The sequence below is a fragment of the Rutilus rutilus genome, assembly GCF_951802725.1.
Source record: "Rutilus rutilus genome assembly, chromosome: 14".
In the NCBI taxonomy this organism is placed as follows: domain Eukaryota; kingdom Metazoa; phylum Chordata; class Actinopteri; order Cypriniformes; family Leuciscidae; genus Rutilus; species Rutilus rutilus.
In genome coordinates, this window is record NC_140219.1 from 23,687,520 (window position 1) to 23,701,504 (window position 13,985).

General features: G+C 38.7%; 1 protein-coding gene across 1 annotated transcript in view; it reads left to right on the top strand.

The window, feature by feature from the left end:
• The window catches only part of LOC311303286 (slit homolog 3 protein-like), a 59,344-nt gene that overhangs the window by 19,129 nt on the left and 26,230 nt on the right, over window positions 1–13,985 (top strand). Inside the window, exons 11-16 of the mRNA XM_084429689.1 lie at window positions 1,254–1,397; window positions 4,527–4,690; window positions 7,018–7,153; window positions 11,053–11,121; window positions 12,343–12,414; window positions 12,557–12,628. Coding sequence (XP_084285815.1) covers window positions 1,254–1,397; window positions 4,527–4,690; window positions 7,018–7,153; window positions 11,053–11,121; window positions 12,343–12,414; window positions 12,557–12,628 — 657 coding nt within the window. The remainder of the gene's footprint in view (window positions 1–1,253; window positions 1,398–4,526; window positions 4,691–7,017; window positions 7,154–11,052; window positions 11,122–12,342; window positions 12,415–12,556; window positions 12,629–13,985) is intronic.

Genomic DNA, 13,985 nt, shown 5'->3' on the forward strand with positions numbered 1-13,985 from the left:
CACCCCTCCCCAACCACACGCACACAGACTCATCTTATCTCGTGTCAAGCAGTGAGCTGCCTCAGCTGGCCACGTCTGCTGCACAGACAGAATCTCAGAGAGCAGACGCACATGGTTACAGCACAGGCCGCGCTCCAAGATAATCGTCACACACAGACGCGTTTACATAGCAGTCTCACCGGCCAGAAAGCCTTGGACTAAACCAGAGACTTATGCTGTTTAAATAAAGCTGATTATAATTAGTATACACTAACCCAAAGTCTACACCTAAAACAAACCTTTTTTTTTTTTTTTTGCATTTTCACAATAATAAACATTTAAAATAAGAAAAAAACACATGTAGATTCTAAGATAGTTAGATTAGAAACACCAGGTCCAGTTCATGGGCTTATTAGACCCTGGGCTAGCTGGATTATGATTTTTTATTTTTTTATTTTTTTCTAGTCTATATAGAAATCATGTGATAAGTGGGTTCTTCCTAAAAGAAGACACAAAAAATATAATATAATATAATATAATATAATATAATATAATATAATATAATATGATATAATATAATATAATATAATATAATATAATATAATATAATATAATATAATGATATAGCCTATTTAGGGTGCTCTGGTGTAAAAAAAAAAAAAAAACTATATTTTATGATAATATATAATTATTATCATAATGTAGCCTATAAAAAGTTATTTATAAATAGATATACATATTTTTTAAATGTTTACAATATACTGTATGTAACAGACTTTTAAATAAAGGCTACAGATGAATAGCTCATTACTGTTCTCTCTCAATACTGTTTCTCACAAAGTGTCCAACACAGTGTAGACAAAGCTTGACACAAACACACACATTGCAATATGCAGTTATTTGTCAGTTAAGCAATGTTTCACTTGAATGCTCTGATACACAGTAAATGCTGTCTTCTGAAGCCCCATCAGATTTCCTTCTTGTAATCTCACAATAAAAAAATCACTGCCAATCCATCATGCAGACTCACTTTAGATTCCTGTCTCTGATACAGCTACTTTCCTCCTTTATACGGGTGTGTATGTGTTCCTACCCTGCATGCATGGCACATCATCTCAAAAAATGTCAGCAATGATACCATAAAACCACCATTGACTTAATGCATAACAGCAGCCACAGAGTCTCATAAACACTATGTTCCTCCCTCCCCGTGAGCTGTGTGCTGCTGTCTGTCAGGGTCAATGTGATCCAACCTGCCTGTGTGTTCCCATCAGGATGCTGAGGAGTAATCAGATCAGCTGTGTGGATAACGCCACCTTCACTGGCCTGAGCTCCGTGCGCCTGCTTTCCCTGTACGATAACCGGATCTCCACCATCGCCCCTGGAGCTTTCAACACCCTGCATTCCCTCTCCACCATGTGAGTCCTTCACCCTCACACACACACACACACACACACACACACACACACACACACTCCCCTCTGTGTCATGGGTTCATTCTATCAGTTATGCATCCATAATCAACTGAATTCTTTAGTGCCGAAAAATAATAACACCTAAGAATTTGGTATTTGAAGCGAATCTGTCTCTACTGCCTGATAAAACTATTCACTGAAGTTGCTGTGTCTGTACCAAACCCACAAACGAGTTAGTTCAAAAATTCACAAAGACGCAGGAAATCAAACACAGTCCGTCGGGTCACGCACCACCACCAATCAAGCGCCTATTATATCTTCATATGCAAAGCGGATGAGGATGTGGTTCAAGCAAAGAATTCTTATTGTTTGCAGATGTATTTTCAAAATTATGAGGTTATGTTTTCTTGTCTGGGTTGAAAACGGTTGTTCTTGAACCTCAGATGAGAACATTTTGGCTTGCCCCCCCCCCCCCCCGGGGCAGGGTGAATTATTCAAAAATGGCTAAAAAGGAAAATTGCTCTGCTGTCTAAAAATGGACTAAGATTTTGTGCAATGAGGTTGTCCATACAAAGGCAAATGTAAGGAATTAATTCTTCTGCCATCTCATTTTTGCTTTTGATTGTATGCTGTAAAAAAAAAAAAATGTTCATGATGTTCAAATTGGGAACAGCTGGAGAAAATGAAGTGCGGTACATTTTTAATACAGATTAATATCTGCGTAGCTTTTTGCAGGGGATGTAAACAAAGAACTGATAAACAAAAAGTGAACTCTAGTGTGTCACAGCCCTGAGGGGATGACAAGAAAGAGAAGGATCAACGGGGAAAACTGAAAGAGATCTCACAGATGTTCATAGATAAACAGATGCTGTTAAGCATTCAAAATAACTTCTGGTGGAATCATAATTTAGAAGAAAAAAAAGAAAGAAATGATGACTGCCAACACAGCAAGCATCTGTAACCATTTGAATTATCATATCAGGCTTTATTCTTGGCACACGTTACACTGTGCAACAATACACATGGTTCTCTTTTTCATTCTGTGAACCCTGCCTACTAACTGAAATATGTGAACAGATTCTGAGCAGAGACACTCAGACTGTTCTGATTTGCATGAGAGTCATTCCTTCCATTCTGACCATCTAATCAAGTTTAGCATGCACAAACAACAGAGAGAATTTACACAATGAAGTCATCCAATCAGTGTAACGTACATCTTTTTTTTGGACATAAACAACTTTAAATCCTCAAATCATACAAGTGCTTTTTGTAGCTTACCACTATCACTACTGTTTTGTTTTTCTGTTTTGCTTTGTGTGTGTGTTCCTTTTTTTATATATATATATATATTGGAATATTTCCAGCTACCTAAATTTATAGTTGTGTAGTGTAAATAAATAAATAATTTTTTTTTTTTACAAATGAATCCTCCATGCACATAAAGAACATAAAGAAACCTAAGTAATTATTTACTCAAAGTCTTTATATATAATGTTGCATTGTATGGTGTCATGAATAATTGTAAAGACGTATCTATTCATTGAACACACCTTTAGAACGTATAATGCATTAAAACAAATGACAAACAACAAATTTCAGATGTAACAAGGAATCTGTAAATATAATGCATTTTAACTTTGGTTATGTATGAAAAAATATAATGCATTATAACGTAGGCTACATTATGAACACCTTTATAATAATGCATTATACATAAAGGCTTTAAGTAAAGTGTCACCGAAACCCTATTGGAAACTGCACAACACATTCAAGTCTTCCTCACTTCTTATGCCATAAGGCAGCTTTTCCAATCAATCGGTTGTGCTATTTCTTTCAGATTCTTTATTTTCGTTCTCTTTTTCCTTTGCCAGCTCTCTAATTAGCCAGCGGCTGACACAGCCATGTCCATTTCAGCACAGGGCAGCTAAAAATATCCAGAGAGAGAGAGAGAGAGAGAGAGTAAGGCCTCCCCAGCTATTCTCTTCCCACAGTAGTGCAGCAGACATGTTGGGCACACTTCCCTCCTTTTTCTCTCTCACTCCATCACTCATCCCTCCACCTCCAAAATTAGAGCAGAGCGGGCGAGTGTTTCCGGTAGGAGAGTTTGCAGGGCTAAAGCGAGCAGTCAGGACAGAGGTTACTTTTGTGTGCTCGCATTTGTGATTATCACAGTAAAAATAGATGTGTTTTTGTTAGCAATGTCCAATTTATTAAATTTAGCAGGATAAGTAGTCTCTAATGTCTAGTTTGTGATATCATTCCCAAAGCAAACGTCTGCCTTGCTTTGCTCTCTCTCAACCTGTCTTGTGTTTCTTTACCCTACCTTCATGTACAGGAATAATTAAAGGCAAACACATTGCTGGTGAGGGATATAGGGTAGTGTTAACATGAGCCCACCCCCTTAAGCTGCAATGCATCTATTGGCAAAGCAACGGAAGGTCAACACGCTCGATTAATTTATCCCGCCGGCTGTAGTGTAGCAGACACTCTCAGCTACTGTATTAAAGAGCTCCTCTGTGCCTGTACTAGCACTGCTGCTCCTGCTCGTGTGTTTCAGCAATGCATTAGTTAGACGGCCTTCTGTATGGGAACAACCGGTTCCCTGGTGGGCCTTCCAGAGTCATTGCCGGTGATGCTTTCAACTCAAGGCTACAATTTTATGATTTTGGTCTGCGTGCCACCACCTGAACTTTCAGAACTCAGTAAGGACACATGAAAAATGAGCCAGTACGTTGATTCTGAAGCCTCTGATCCAGCGGTCCCAATAGCCATTGGTTGATGGATCTTTCTGTACCCAAAATGTGTCTGTGTCTTATTCTGAGCCTTCATCTTAGTTTTTTTTTTTTTTTAAGCACTTTGCCTTTAGTGGCTGTTATAACAGTGTTATTGCAGCGTAATAACATGTGAACTAATGCAAAAGTTGCTATTGAACGTTGCCAGCATTGCAGGTTGCATCGCAGTCATAATATGCAATTGTATTGCTATTTAAATGCAAATTCACCCATGCAGTTCTCCTGCTGTGTTAAATGGGCTGAAGTCTGATTGTTTGTGTGGTAATTTAACCCTGCTGATTGCTTTCCATTGTAATTATATAGTAATGAGGGTTTTTTTCTTCTTTCTGTTTGTGTACAGTAACCTGCTGTCTAATCCCTACGTGTGTGACTGTCACTTAGCCTGGCTGGGACTGTGGCTTAAGAAGACCAGGGTGGTTAGTGGCAACCCACGCTGCCAGAAACCTGCCTTCCTGAAGGAGATCCCTATACAGGATGTAGCCATGCCTGATTTCTCCTGTGACGGTACAACTCTCTTTTGAGCAACTTCCTCTTGTACAATGTGTTCTGCTTGCTCTGTTCAGTAACTCAGTTAAAGGGATAGTTCACCCAAAAATTTCAATTCTGTCATCATTTACAAGTTGTTCCCACCGTGTATGAGTTTCTGTCTTCTACTGAACACAAAAGAAGATATTTTGAAGAATATTGGTAACCAAACAGGCTCAAGGTCCCATTGACTCCCATCAAGTCAATGGGTTCCATCAACTGATTGGTTACCAACATTCTTAAAAAAATCTTCTTTTGTGTTCAGTAGAAGAAGGAAACCCATACACGAATGGAACGACTTACTTGAGGGTGCGTAAAGGATGACAGAATTGTCATTTTTGGGTGAACTATCCCTTTAATGGCTGCATTAAAGAGTGTATTAATGCAATAAACCACAACAAGTTGTGCATCACAGTGTTTTTACCATAGTAAAGGAGCATGGATAGCCTAACTCCTTTAACTGTTGTGCAATCACTGTAAATATATTACATTTTATTAAGTTATTATATTATGTTTATGATATAATTGTCATCATAAATATTTCTTATTGGTATCTTTACATATGTATTACCTTGTAACTTGGGTGTTATTGTACATATACAGACTTAAAGATATATAGATATATAGACTTATGTACAATGAAACCCAAAGTTACAGGGTAATGAACTCCATATATACAATGTATCTACAGTAAATTTCCCTCTGAAAGAGGTTTATCACCTTTTTCTCAACTACACTGAACATGGCATATGCAATCAGATGTTTTTAATATAAATACAAATGTACCAATCTATGCTCCCATGTCTCCATCTATACAGTGTTGATTCTCTTTTATACTGTTCCACTCCTCTGTTTCTGCACTTCCCTGTTTAGAGGTTATATACCCCCTTTTAAGCCGTTCCTCATGAACCAGAGGCACATTGTCAGGACATTGAATAAGGGTTTGCAAACCTCAGCTACTATTTGCGCTGTAGCCTTTGCCATCCACACCACATCCATCTCCAGTTCCCATGAAATCACACTGCTTAGATCAGGCCACTGAATCAGCTCCTTCCAGACACCATTCCAGACCGAGGCTTGCTCTACGCTCCATCTCCTCGGATTTCCCACACCTTCATCCCCCTCTCCCTGCTTCCCAGCGTCAGGGTAAATCACACCCGGCCAACATCCCACAAGGCCGCACCGAGAGGGCACCACGAGGACAAATTAAATGCTGAGCGTGGAGGCCTAAACATTATCTTCTCCCACTCTGGTTTTTATAGGGAAGAACTCGTGTCCATAAAGACAGGGGAAAACAGAACCTCTCGAGACTGACATAAAGTTTAATGGAGAAAAAGAAACTGCGGTTTGGCTTCTGTCTGGATTGGGTCCTGTGTTTCTAGGGTGTTCTGGGTAGAAACAGCTCTTTTGCTGCTCCAGGACTTCAGGGAATATCGTGTTAAGAGAGCCTGCTCAGCTGTAGACGGCGAAGCACTTTTGAAATAAAGAGGTTCAAAGTGAGAGAAATCGCCCTGGCTCGAGGTCCATTAGTTAGAAGAGGCTGTCTGTCAGGGCTCATGTGTTGTTATTCCGCTCATTTCTTCCTCCTTGTGTGGGGCGCCGTCACTTCAGCTCCAAAAAACTCACCAGCACAACATCTAGCTATTTCAGTGCGCTGCAATTACATTTAGAGTAACAAAGTCAAGCTAAATTGATTTACGGGAAGATATTTTTGGTTGTTTGAAGTAGTCATTGTAAAACAAGCCCCCTTGGCCTTTTTGCATTTGCAGGCACATCTAGGTCCAGCGTTCCCTTTTCCAGACTCGGTCTGTGAGTTATTCTTGGAGCAAATCTCAGTCTCCATTACCTCTCATTAATGGCTTAATTCACTGTTTCTTTTTAATCTGCAGGGTAATTCAGCATTTTACAGATAGCATCTTACAGAGCTTGGATGAAAGCAGCTTGGGAGGAGGCTACAAGTATTGCTTGCAGGAAATGTGGAGCAAGCGAGGCCAAAAGCAATATTTAGCTGCTGATTTTAAACTCCTGTGCACTGTTTCACTTATTATGAGTGAGCGTGCTCTGTAATAATGATACCCATGTTTGGAGAACACACTGGAGAAAGGGCTATTTTCAGAGAGGGTGCAATGCATTTCGATGCTCACAGCACCTGTGCTCTTTCATCTATTCTCCCTCTTTCTCCATCCTCCATTACTCCCTTTTAAAGAATTGATGAGTTTCTATATTAGATCTTTTAGCAACGCATATTACATTTTTCTCTTGCATGATGTAAAGGAGCATAAAATATGCATGTCTTTCTCTCTCAGGTATAGAAGAGAATGTCTGTCTGCCGTCGGCCCCTCGCTGTCCGGATTCCTGCACATGCTCGGACACAGTAGTGCGCTGTAGTAACCGAGGGCTGCGTTCCCTGCCTAAGGGCATCCCTAAAGATACAACTGAACTGTGAGTTTCTTCTTCTAACTCCCTTAATTTTTACCTTAATCACCTTTGGACAGAATCACAGCTGGTGGATTTTGTTTCCACAAAGTTCACGTCACATCCAGCGTTCTTTTTCTACTTGGTCAGTTTAGTTAATTAAATGTAACAATCGGCCCGATAGGTTGAGTTACAAGAGTTCAAATTGGGGTCAGATTAAACTGTGTGAGGTTGGGAGTGTTTAAAAAGAGAAGACGTACAACAGTAATAAAGTGAATAAATGAAGTGTATTTACTGCATGAAACCGGAAAACAAAATAAAACTAGAAAACTTAGGCTGTTAAAAGTGTGGAGTCAGTTTTCACCCTAAAACAGTCCTTAAGAGTCCTAGGGCCCTATTTTAACGATCTGAAACGCAAGTGTCAAAGCGCAAAGCGCAAGTAACTTTGTGGGCGGGTCTTGGGCGCTGTTGCTATTTTCCCGGCGGGATAAATGACTCTTGCGCCTGGCGCAAATCTAAAAGGGGTTGGTCTGAAGTAGCTTCATTATAGGTGTGGTTTGGGCGTAACGTGAAATAAACCAATCAGAGCGACATCTCACATTCCCTTTAAGAGCAGGCGCGCTTGTTCTAAAGCGGATTCCTATTATAACGGCGGATTTGCCAGGCGCACGACAGGAGCGGTTCAAGGCCGAGCAGACCAACGTTCTCGTCAGGGACGTTGGGGATGGAGAAACACACCCAAATTAACTTCGGTTAAACAGGCGTATGATAATTTGGGTAAATGTGTAAGCTAGATGTATGCTTTTATAATAAAATGTCTATCTATCTATCTATCTATCTATCTATCTATCTATCTATCTATCTATCTATCGTAATAATGTATGATTTGCAAAAATGATAACTGCTGCGTCTGTGTGTAGATGAGATAAGCAAAGTGTATGCGCGTTGTGCACACGCTACATTGATTAAGGCCAAGCATGCGCACTTAAAATAGCATATAATAACATGCGCAACGCGCCACTGACTTTAAACTGTTTTTTTTCCGGTCAGTGGCGCAATTGTTTTCTAAACCTGTAAAACAGCATGAGGGAACGTTTGTGCCGGAACACGCCTCCTCTTTGCGCTGAACCGCCCCGGGGAGCGCAAGTGTATTTCTTAGTTAACCGACGTGCTTCTGTGGAGGGAAAAGTCCGCTTTGCGCGGGTGCAAAATAGGAATGATACATGCGTCGTGTACAAAGTCAATTGCGCTGGGTGCAAGATAGGGCCCATAGTGTGTTGAATGTGTCCACCGGTGTATATACAATCTACAAAAGTGAAAATCCAATAAAGTGTGCTTTCTGGGAAGGTAAGTCCTCAAAGGGTAACTCCACATTCCAGGCCGTTGGTGATCACAATTGGTCGACCAGTTAGTGACCCAGTTTGCATGCCATGCTGCCTCATTTATGTTATCTACTTCCTACTTCACATAACTCACAATCCAGGATCAGTTAAAGACATGCACACATAAAACTGATAAGAGGAACTAAAACAACAGATAAGAGAGACTAAGACAACATGTAAACTTTTTAAAACTCTTTTTAAAAATTGAATATACATAAAATCATTATAATATATAGTGGTTGTTCGGGCCAGCAGTCCAATCCCTTGCAAAAGTTAGTTACTCGTGCCGTAGAAAGTTGTATCAGGGCATAAAAAAAAAACTCCACTGGACTCCAATGTCAAAGGATAACAAAAATGACCGTTTATTCAGGTCCCACAGTGAAATCTTCTTACAGGAGTAATAAAATAAATGTTTCTTAAACCAAAACTAATGCTGTCTGATATTTCTAAGACAATGTAACGTCCATAGGCTACGGAAAGAAAACTATATCGCTCAGGTCCTAGTTCACAGCTGGCTCCGAGCGTCCAAATTCAGTTATGACTAAAACATGTGTCATATGTGAAAGTCTCACAAAACAAAATAAATAAATAATTGAATTCATTTGATTATTCATCCAAATGACCAAATGAGGAGATGGCGATTTGATCCATTGTCAGACAGATTGATTGATGGGATGTGTTTGTACAAGAAGACTAGAACAAATGCACACATAAACACTATTATCACAGCCAAAAGAATTCATGAATTCAAGAATTCAACGATATCTATAGAAATTGAGGGTACGTTTACACAACAATGTGTACTAAAAACTAAAAACAGAAAAGTTTTTCCTTTGCGTTCTTCGCATACAGACGACAACGTTGTCAAAACTATCCCAGTTCACTCGGATCCGCGAAAATGACTAAAAACGTGGTATTGTTCATGCCAGGCCAGTAGTTGGCGATGTCACTTTGTAAAGAAACACTACACACCTATGGACTGAACACATAATACGCATACGCATGACGTCACAGTTTTCACAAATTTGCGTTTTTGTAAAACACACTCGTTTTTGTAGTTTACACAGAGATTATAACAGAACCTTTTTTTAAAAACTTGCACTTTGAAACCTGTTTTCAAAAGTTTGCGTTTTCAGGCCCCCAAAACGCTGAAGTCGTGTTAATGAACAGCTAAAAAGCATAGAAAGTTTTCCATTTTTAGTTGAAAACGGTGTCTTGTAAGCAGCTCCTTAGAAAAAACAAACAAAAAAAACAATACTATCAGTCAAATTCATCTTAAACTTTATTTTTTATCCTATGAAACACACTCAAAATATGAATGTAGGAAGGAGGAGAGAGAGTTTGTATGTATAACTTACTGTTGATTGGCACTTCCTGCAGACTGGGGTGTCTTTCTTTTACGGAATCCAAAAAGATAGTTAACAAGTTCACTTTGAAGTTTTGAGTGGATGTATTACAAGGGAAATCTGTCTTGTAAGAGGTGTGTCAAGGACACAGTGGTAATATCTCATGGCTTTATACACTACAACGGTTTCCAAGCTGTCGTTAGATTTATTGACAACTTTGACAGTGACAGTATTGACCTTCATTACAAGAGTCTACATGTACTGTAAATCTGCCTGCCATGAGCAATACAGTTTCTGAAACATACCCATTTTTAAAGAATAAAAAAGCCCATGATATGTCACGTGCTGGCCATGATCCAGCTCAGACTGTATGAGGGTCAATGAGTTTGATGCACAGTGTAAAGGTGTTCGTCATAGTCTAATGGACCAGTCAGATGAAGAGAGAGTACAGCGCCTTCATAGAACTGCTGACACACAGGCCGTTTACACTCGACAAGAGCTGCTCACACTCCCACTTAAACAGAGAGAGCGAGAGCGAGAGACAGGGAAGCAATAGAACAAGTCGACAGCGACAAAGACGAGAAAGAAAGCACAAGATATCAAACAAACGACAAAGTGAGATTGATATAACAAGCGGTTATATTACCGAGTGTAGTGAACCGGAAAATCTTGCTGTTGGTTTTTCAGCAGAAGGACAGTGATTGTTCTTTGATCGTACAGGAAAACTCCAGAAGGACCGACCTCTTCTCCTGTGTTGTAGTTTTGAAGACCGTATCACTGATCACTGACAGACCCCATTATCAGCTGGCTTTGATAGCAGACCCTGAAGTCCCTATCAAAGCACCATCTATCTGTGTCCTGTCGTCTTGCATTGGTCTGGTCTGCTGACGTTCTGCTGGGCTCAGCTGAGAACAGCCTTTTAGCACATCAAAAAGTGGAAAAATAAGGATGAAAGAAATGTTGTAGATAAGCAATGCAAGCAGCTACACTTCAGGCCTGATCTTTAGCTCTTTAGCTCCTTTAGCTCACTGAAATTTCTCTGAATTTAAAGCCACTTTGTGGTTATAAATGTCTTCTCCTTTTTTACTTTTTTTTTTTATAAGCATGAAATGAAATTTAAAACGAAATCTGGTTTTGCTTTGTACCTTGTCTGAGGAGTGAAATTTGTCGGTTAACAGGATTTTTTTTACCGTTTCAGATACTTGGAAGGAAACCTCCTCACATCCGTGCCCAAAGAGCTTCCTAATCTGAAACAACTGACACTGCTGTATGTATTTCTCCTCTTTTTTTATTGATTGTATTCATTTGGCATGCACATTTAGATAAAGGAACCTACTGTGCATTGAATGTCTTCATTTGTATGTATGTTTTAAGCATTCCCATTTGTGACCCTGGATCACAAAACCAGTCACAAGTGGCAATAGCCAACAATACATTGTATGGGTCAAAATTATCGATTTTTCTTTTATGCCGAAAATCATTAGGATATTAAGTAAAGATTATGTTCCATGAAGATATTTTGTAAATTTCCAACCGTAAATATATAAAACATTTATTTTTGTGAGTGAATGCAGCACAATCGCGAACATAAATGGACAACTTTAAAGGCGCTTTTCTCAATGTTTCAATTTTTTTGCACCCTCATATTCCAGATTTTCAAATAGTCATATCTCGGCCAAATACTGTCCTATCCTAACAAACCATAATCAATGGAAAGCTTATTTATTCAGCTAAAATAAAATAAAAAATTACCCATGTGACTGGTTTTGTGATCCAGAGTCATTTTACCTGAAGCTGAAGGATATATAAGACACCTCTGTACAATACAAATCTCACACTGTAAAAATAAATAAATAAATAATAACCTACAGTAAAAACGTCTTAATTGATTAACTGGAAGTTACCTTGCAAGTGAAAGCTATGAATTGCCGTATAGTTTACAGTGAAATAACATTCCCAGAAGTGATGCATCACATACAAAATTGAAATGCATTAAACATCACAAACCAGTATTATTATATTTTATTTAAATAAATAGGTTTCTGCTAGCTTTGGTTGTCAGTAATGTACATTAAGCTGTTTTGTGTTATATTTTATGTTTTAGTTCATGTTTTTTGCTATCCTGATGGTGTTTTGTCTCTGTGTGCATATGACTATGTATAAGCATTGGCCATGGTTTATGTAAAATTCACCCAAAAAAAAAGTCACCAATACACCATCCCATAATACCTGAAACATTTTTACTATATTTTTTCCCAAAATGAATATCTGGCAACCGCAACTGCCAGTTCTTTAGCAAAAATTTAACGGGATATAGTTTTGTTTTTATGCCATTTTTTATAACCTTTATTTAACCAGGTTAAAACTAACTAAGATTAAATGTCTTTCCTAAGAGTAAACTGGCCAGGGTTGTGAAGGTATGTTGTAGACTTTGTTCTGAGGGTGTGTAATTGAATCTGCTGTGTGTTTGTGTGTGTTTCCTCTGCAGAGACCTCAGTAATAACAGCATCAGTCTTCTTGCCCCTCTCACCTTCAACAACATGACGCAGCTCGCAACCCTGTAAGTTAACACCATAATCCAACAATCAGACACAGTTTCTATGTCGACATTGTCCCGTCATGCGAACATTACTACTACTGCCTAAAACATTTTGGCAGAATTGTTGACATTAAATGACAGTTTTGTCTCCATCTGTCTGCAGGATCCTGAGCTATAATCAAATTCGCTGTGTCCCGGTTCATTCATTTGATGGCTTGCGTTCTCTTCGCTTGCTGTAAGACTCCTTTTTGTATTTTACCTGATGAACCAGCGATCTGTAGCACAGCAACATCAATCTCTCTCTCTCTCTCTCTCTCTCTCTCTCTCTCTCTCTCACGCACACACACACACACACACACACACACACACACACACACATAAACTCCCCATGCACCACAACACCTCTCTGAGATCCCAATAACCTGACTTATGAACTTAACGTCAGGAGATTAGTGCCTGAACAAAGCAGCTTTAAAACAACACGTTCACAGCATCAGCAAGTTTTGAAGGAACAAAGCATTTTTTAAGAAAGCAGATTTTAAGAGCTCTTTTAAATCCCGTGGGTTACTTTTTTGTAATTTTATATATATACTTTAAAATGTCACTTTAAAATGGTCTTGGAAGCTTTTTACCATACCCTCATCATTTATTTGTTGCTACATTACCCTTATCCCATTCTCAAACTTTTAATCTTAAACTATGAAAATGCCATTATAAAATGTTAATTATTACTAGAATTTAAAAGTATAAAAAGAGTCAAATAAACGTAATTAATTTCAGTATTTATTATGTGAAAATAGCAGTACATTTCAAAAGTTTGGAAATAGAAATCTGCTGTAACATTATCAATGTCTTTACTGTCACTTATGATCAATCTAATAAAAGTAATTAATTAATGAAAGGTAATGTACTGTATGTCCCTCAAATTATTCCTGTCCTTTAGTCAAGAAAATTCCAGTTAAATATCAATTGTGAACACATTATTATTTTTTATTTTTTTTGAGCTGTAATTTTGTTAAGATTGTCTTAAGTAAAAAGTGGTAAATATTGTGCATTTGTGATACATATTGTGATACATTGTGTATTTTTAATACATAAAATGTTAGATATGAAGTTAGTAAGACAAAGTCAGACAGTTTATATTTTTAAAATATCATTTCTACCCCATATTTAATGGTAATTTGAGATGTGGTAGAAATGCCATTTGTCCATGGCAGGGCAAGAAACAACCTTAAATGTCTCTCAGCATATAACTGGATGGTTAGCTTTGTGGCTCTGGGCAGGATAGGTTATCAACACCCTGTGTGCACAGATATGTTAAACAGACCAAAGGACGCCCACCTTATTCCGGCCTCTTCATGTTTAGTCTGCCAGGCAGTCATCATTGTCACTTTTTAATTTCCCAGAATGCCTCAGGGCCACCGCTGACTTGGCCTCATGGGTCTTTAGCTGTCCAATCATGCTCTCAGGTTGCAGTCTGGATGTATATGTGTGGGCCGAGCGCCCTGTAATAGAACAGGATAAATTATTAAACAGAACTGACACAGCATACAATGAAATCTCAATGCAAATCTGCCGTTCCCACTGGTGTC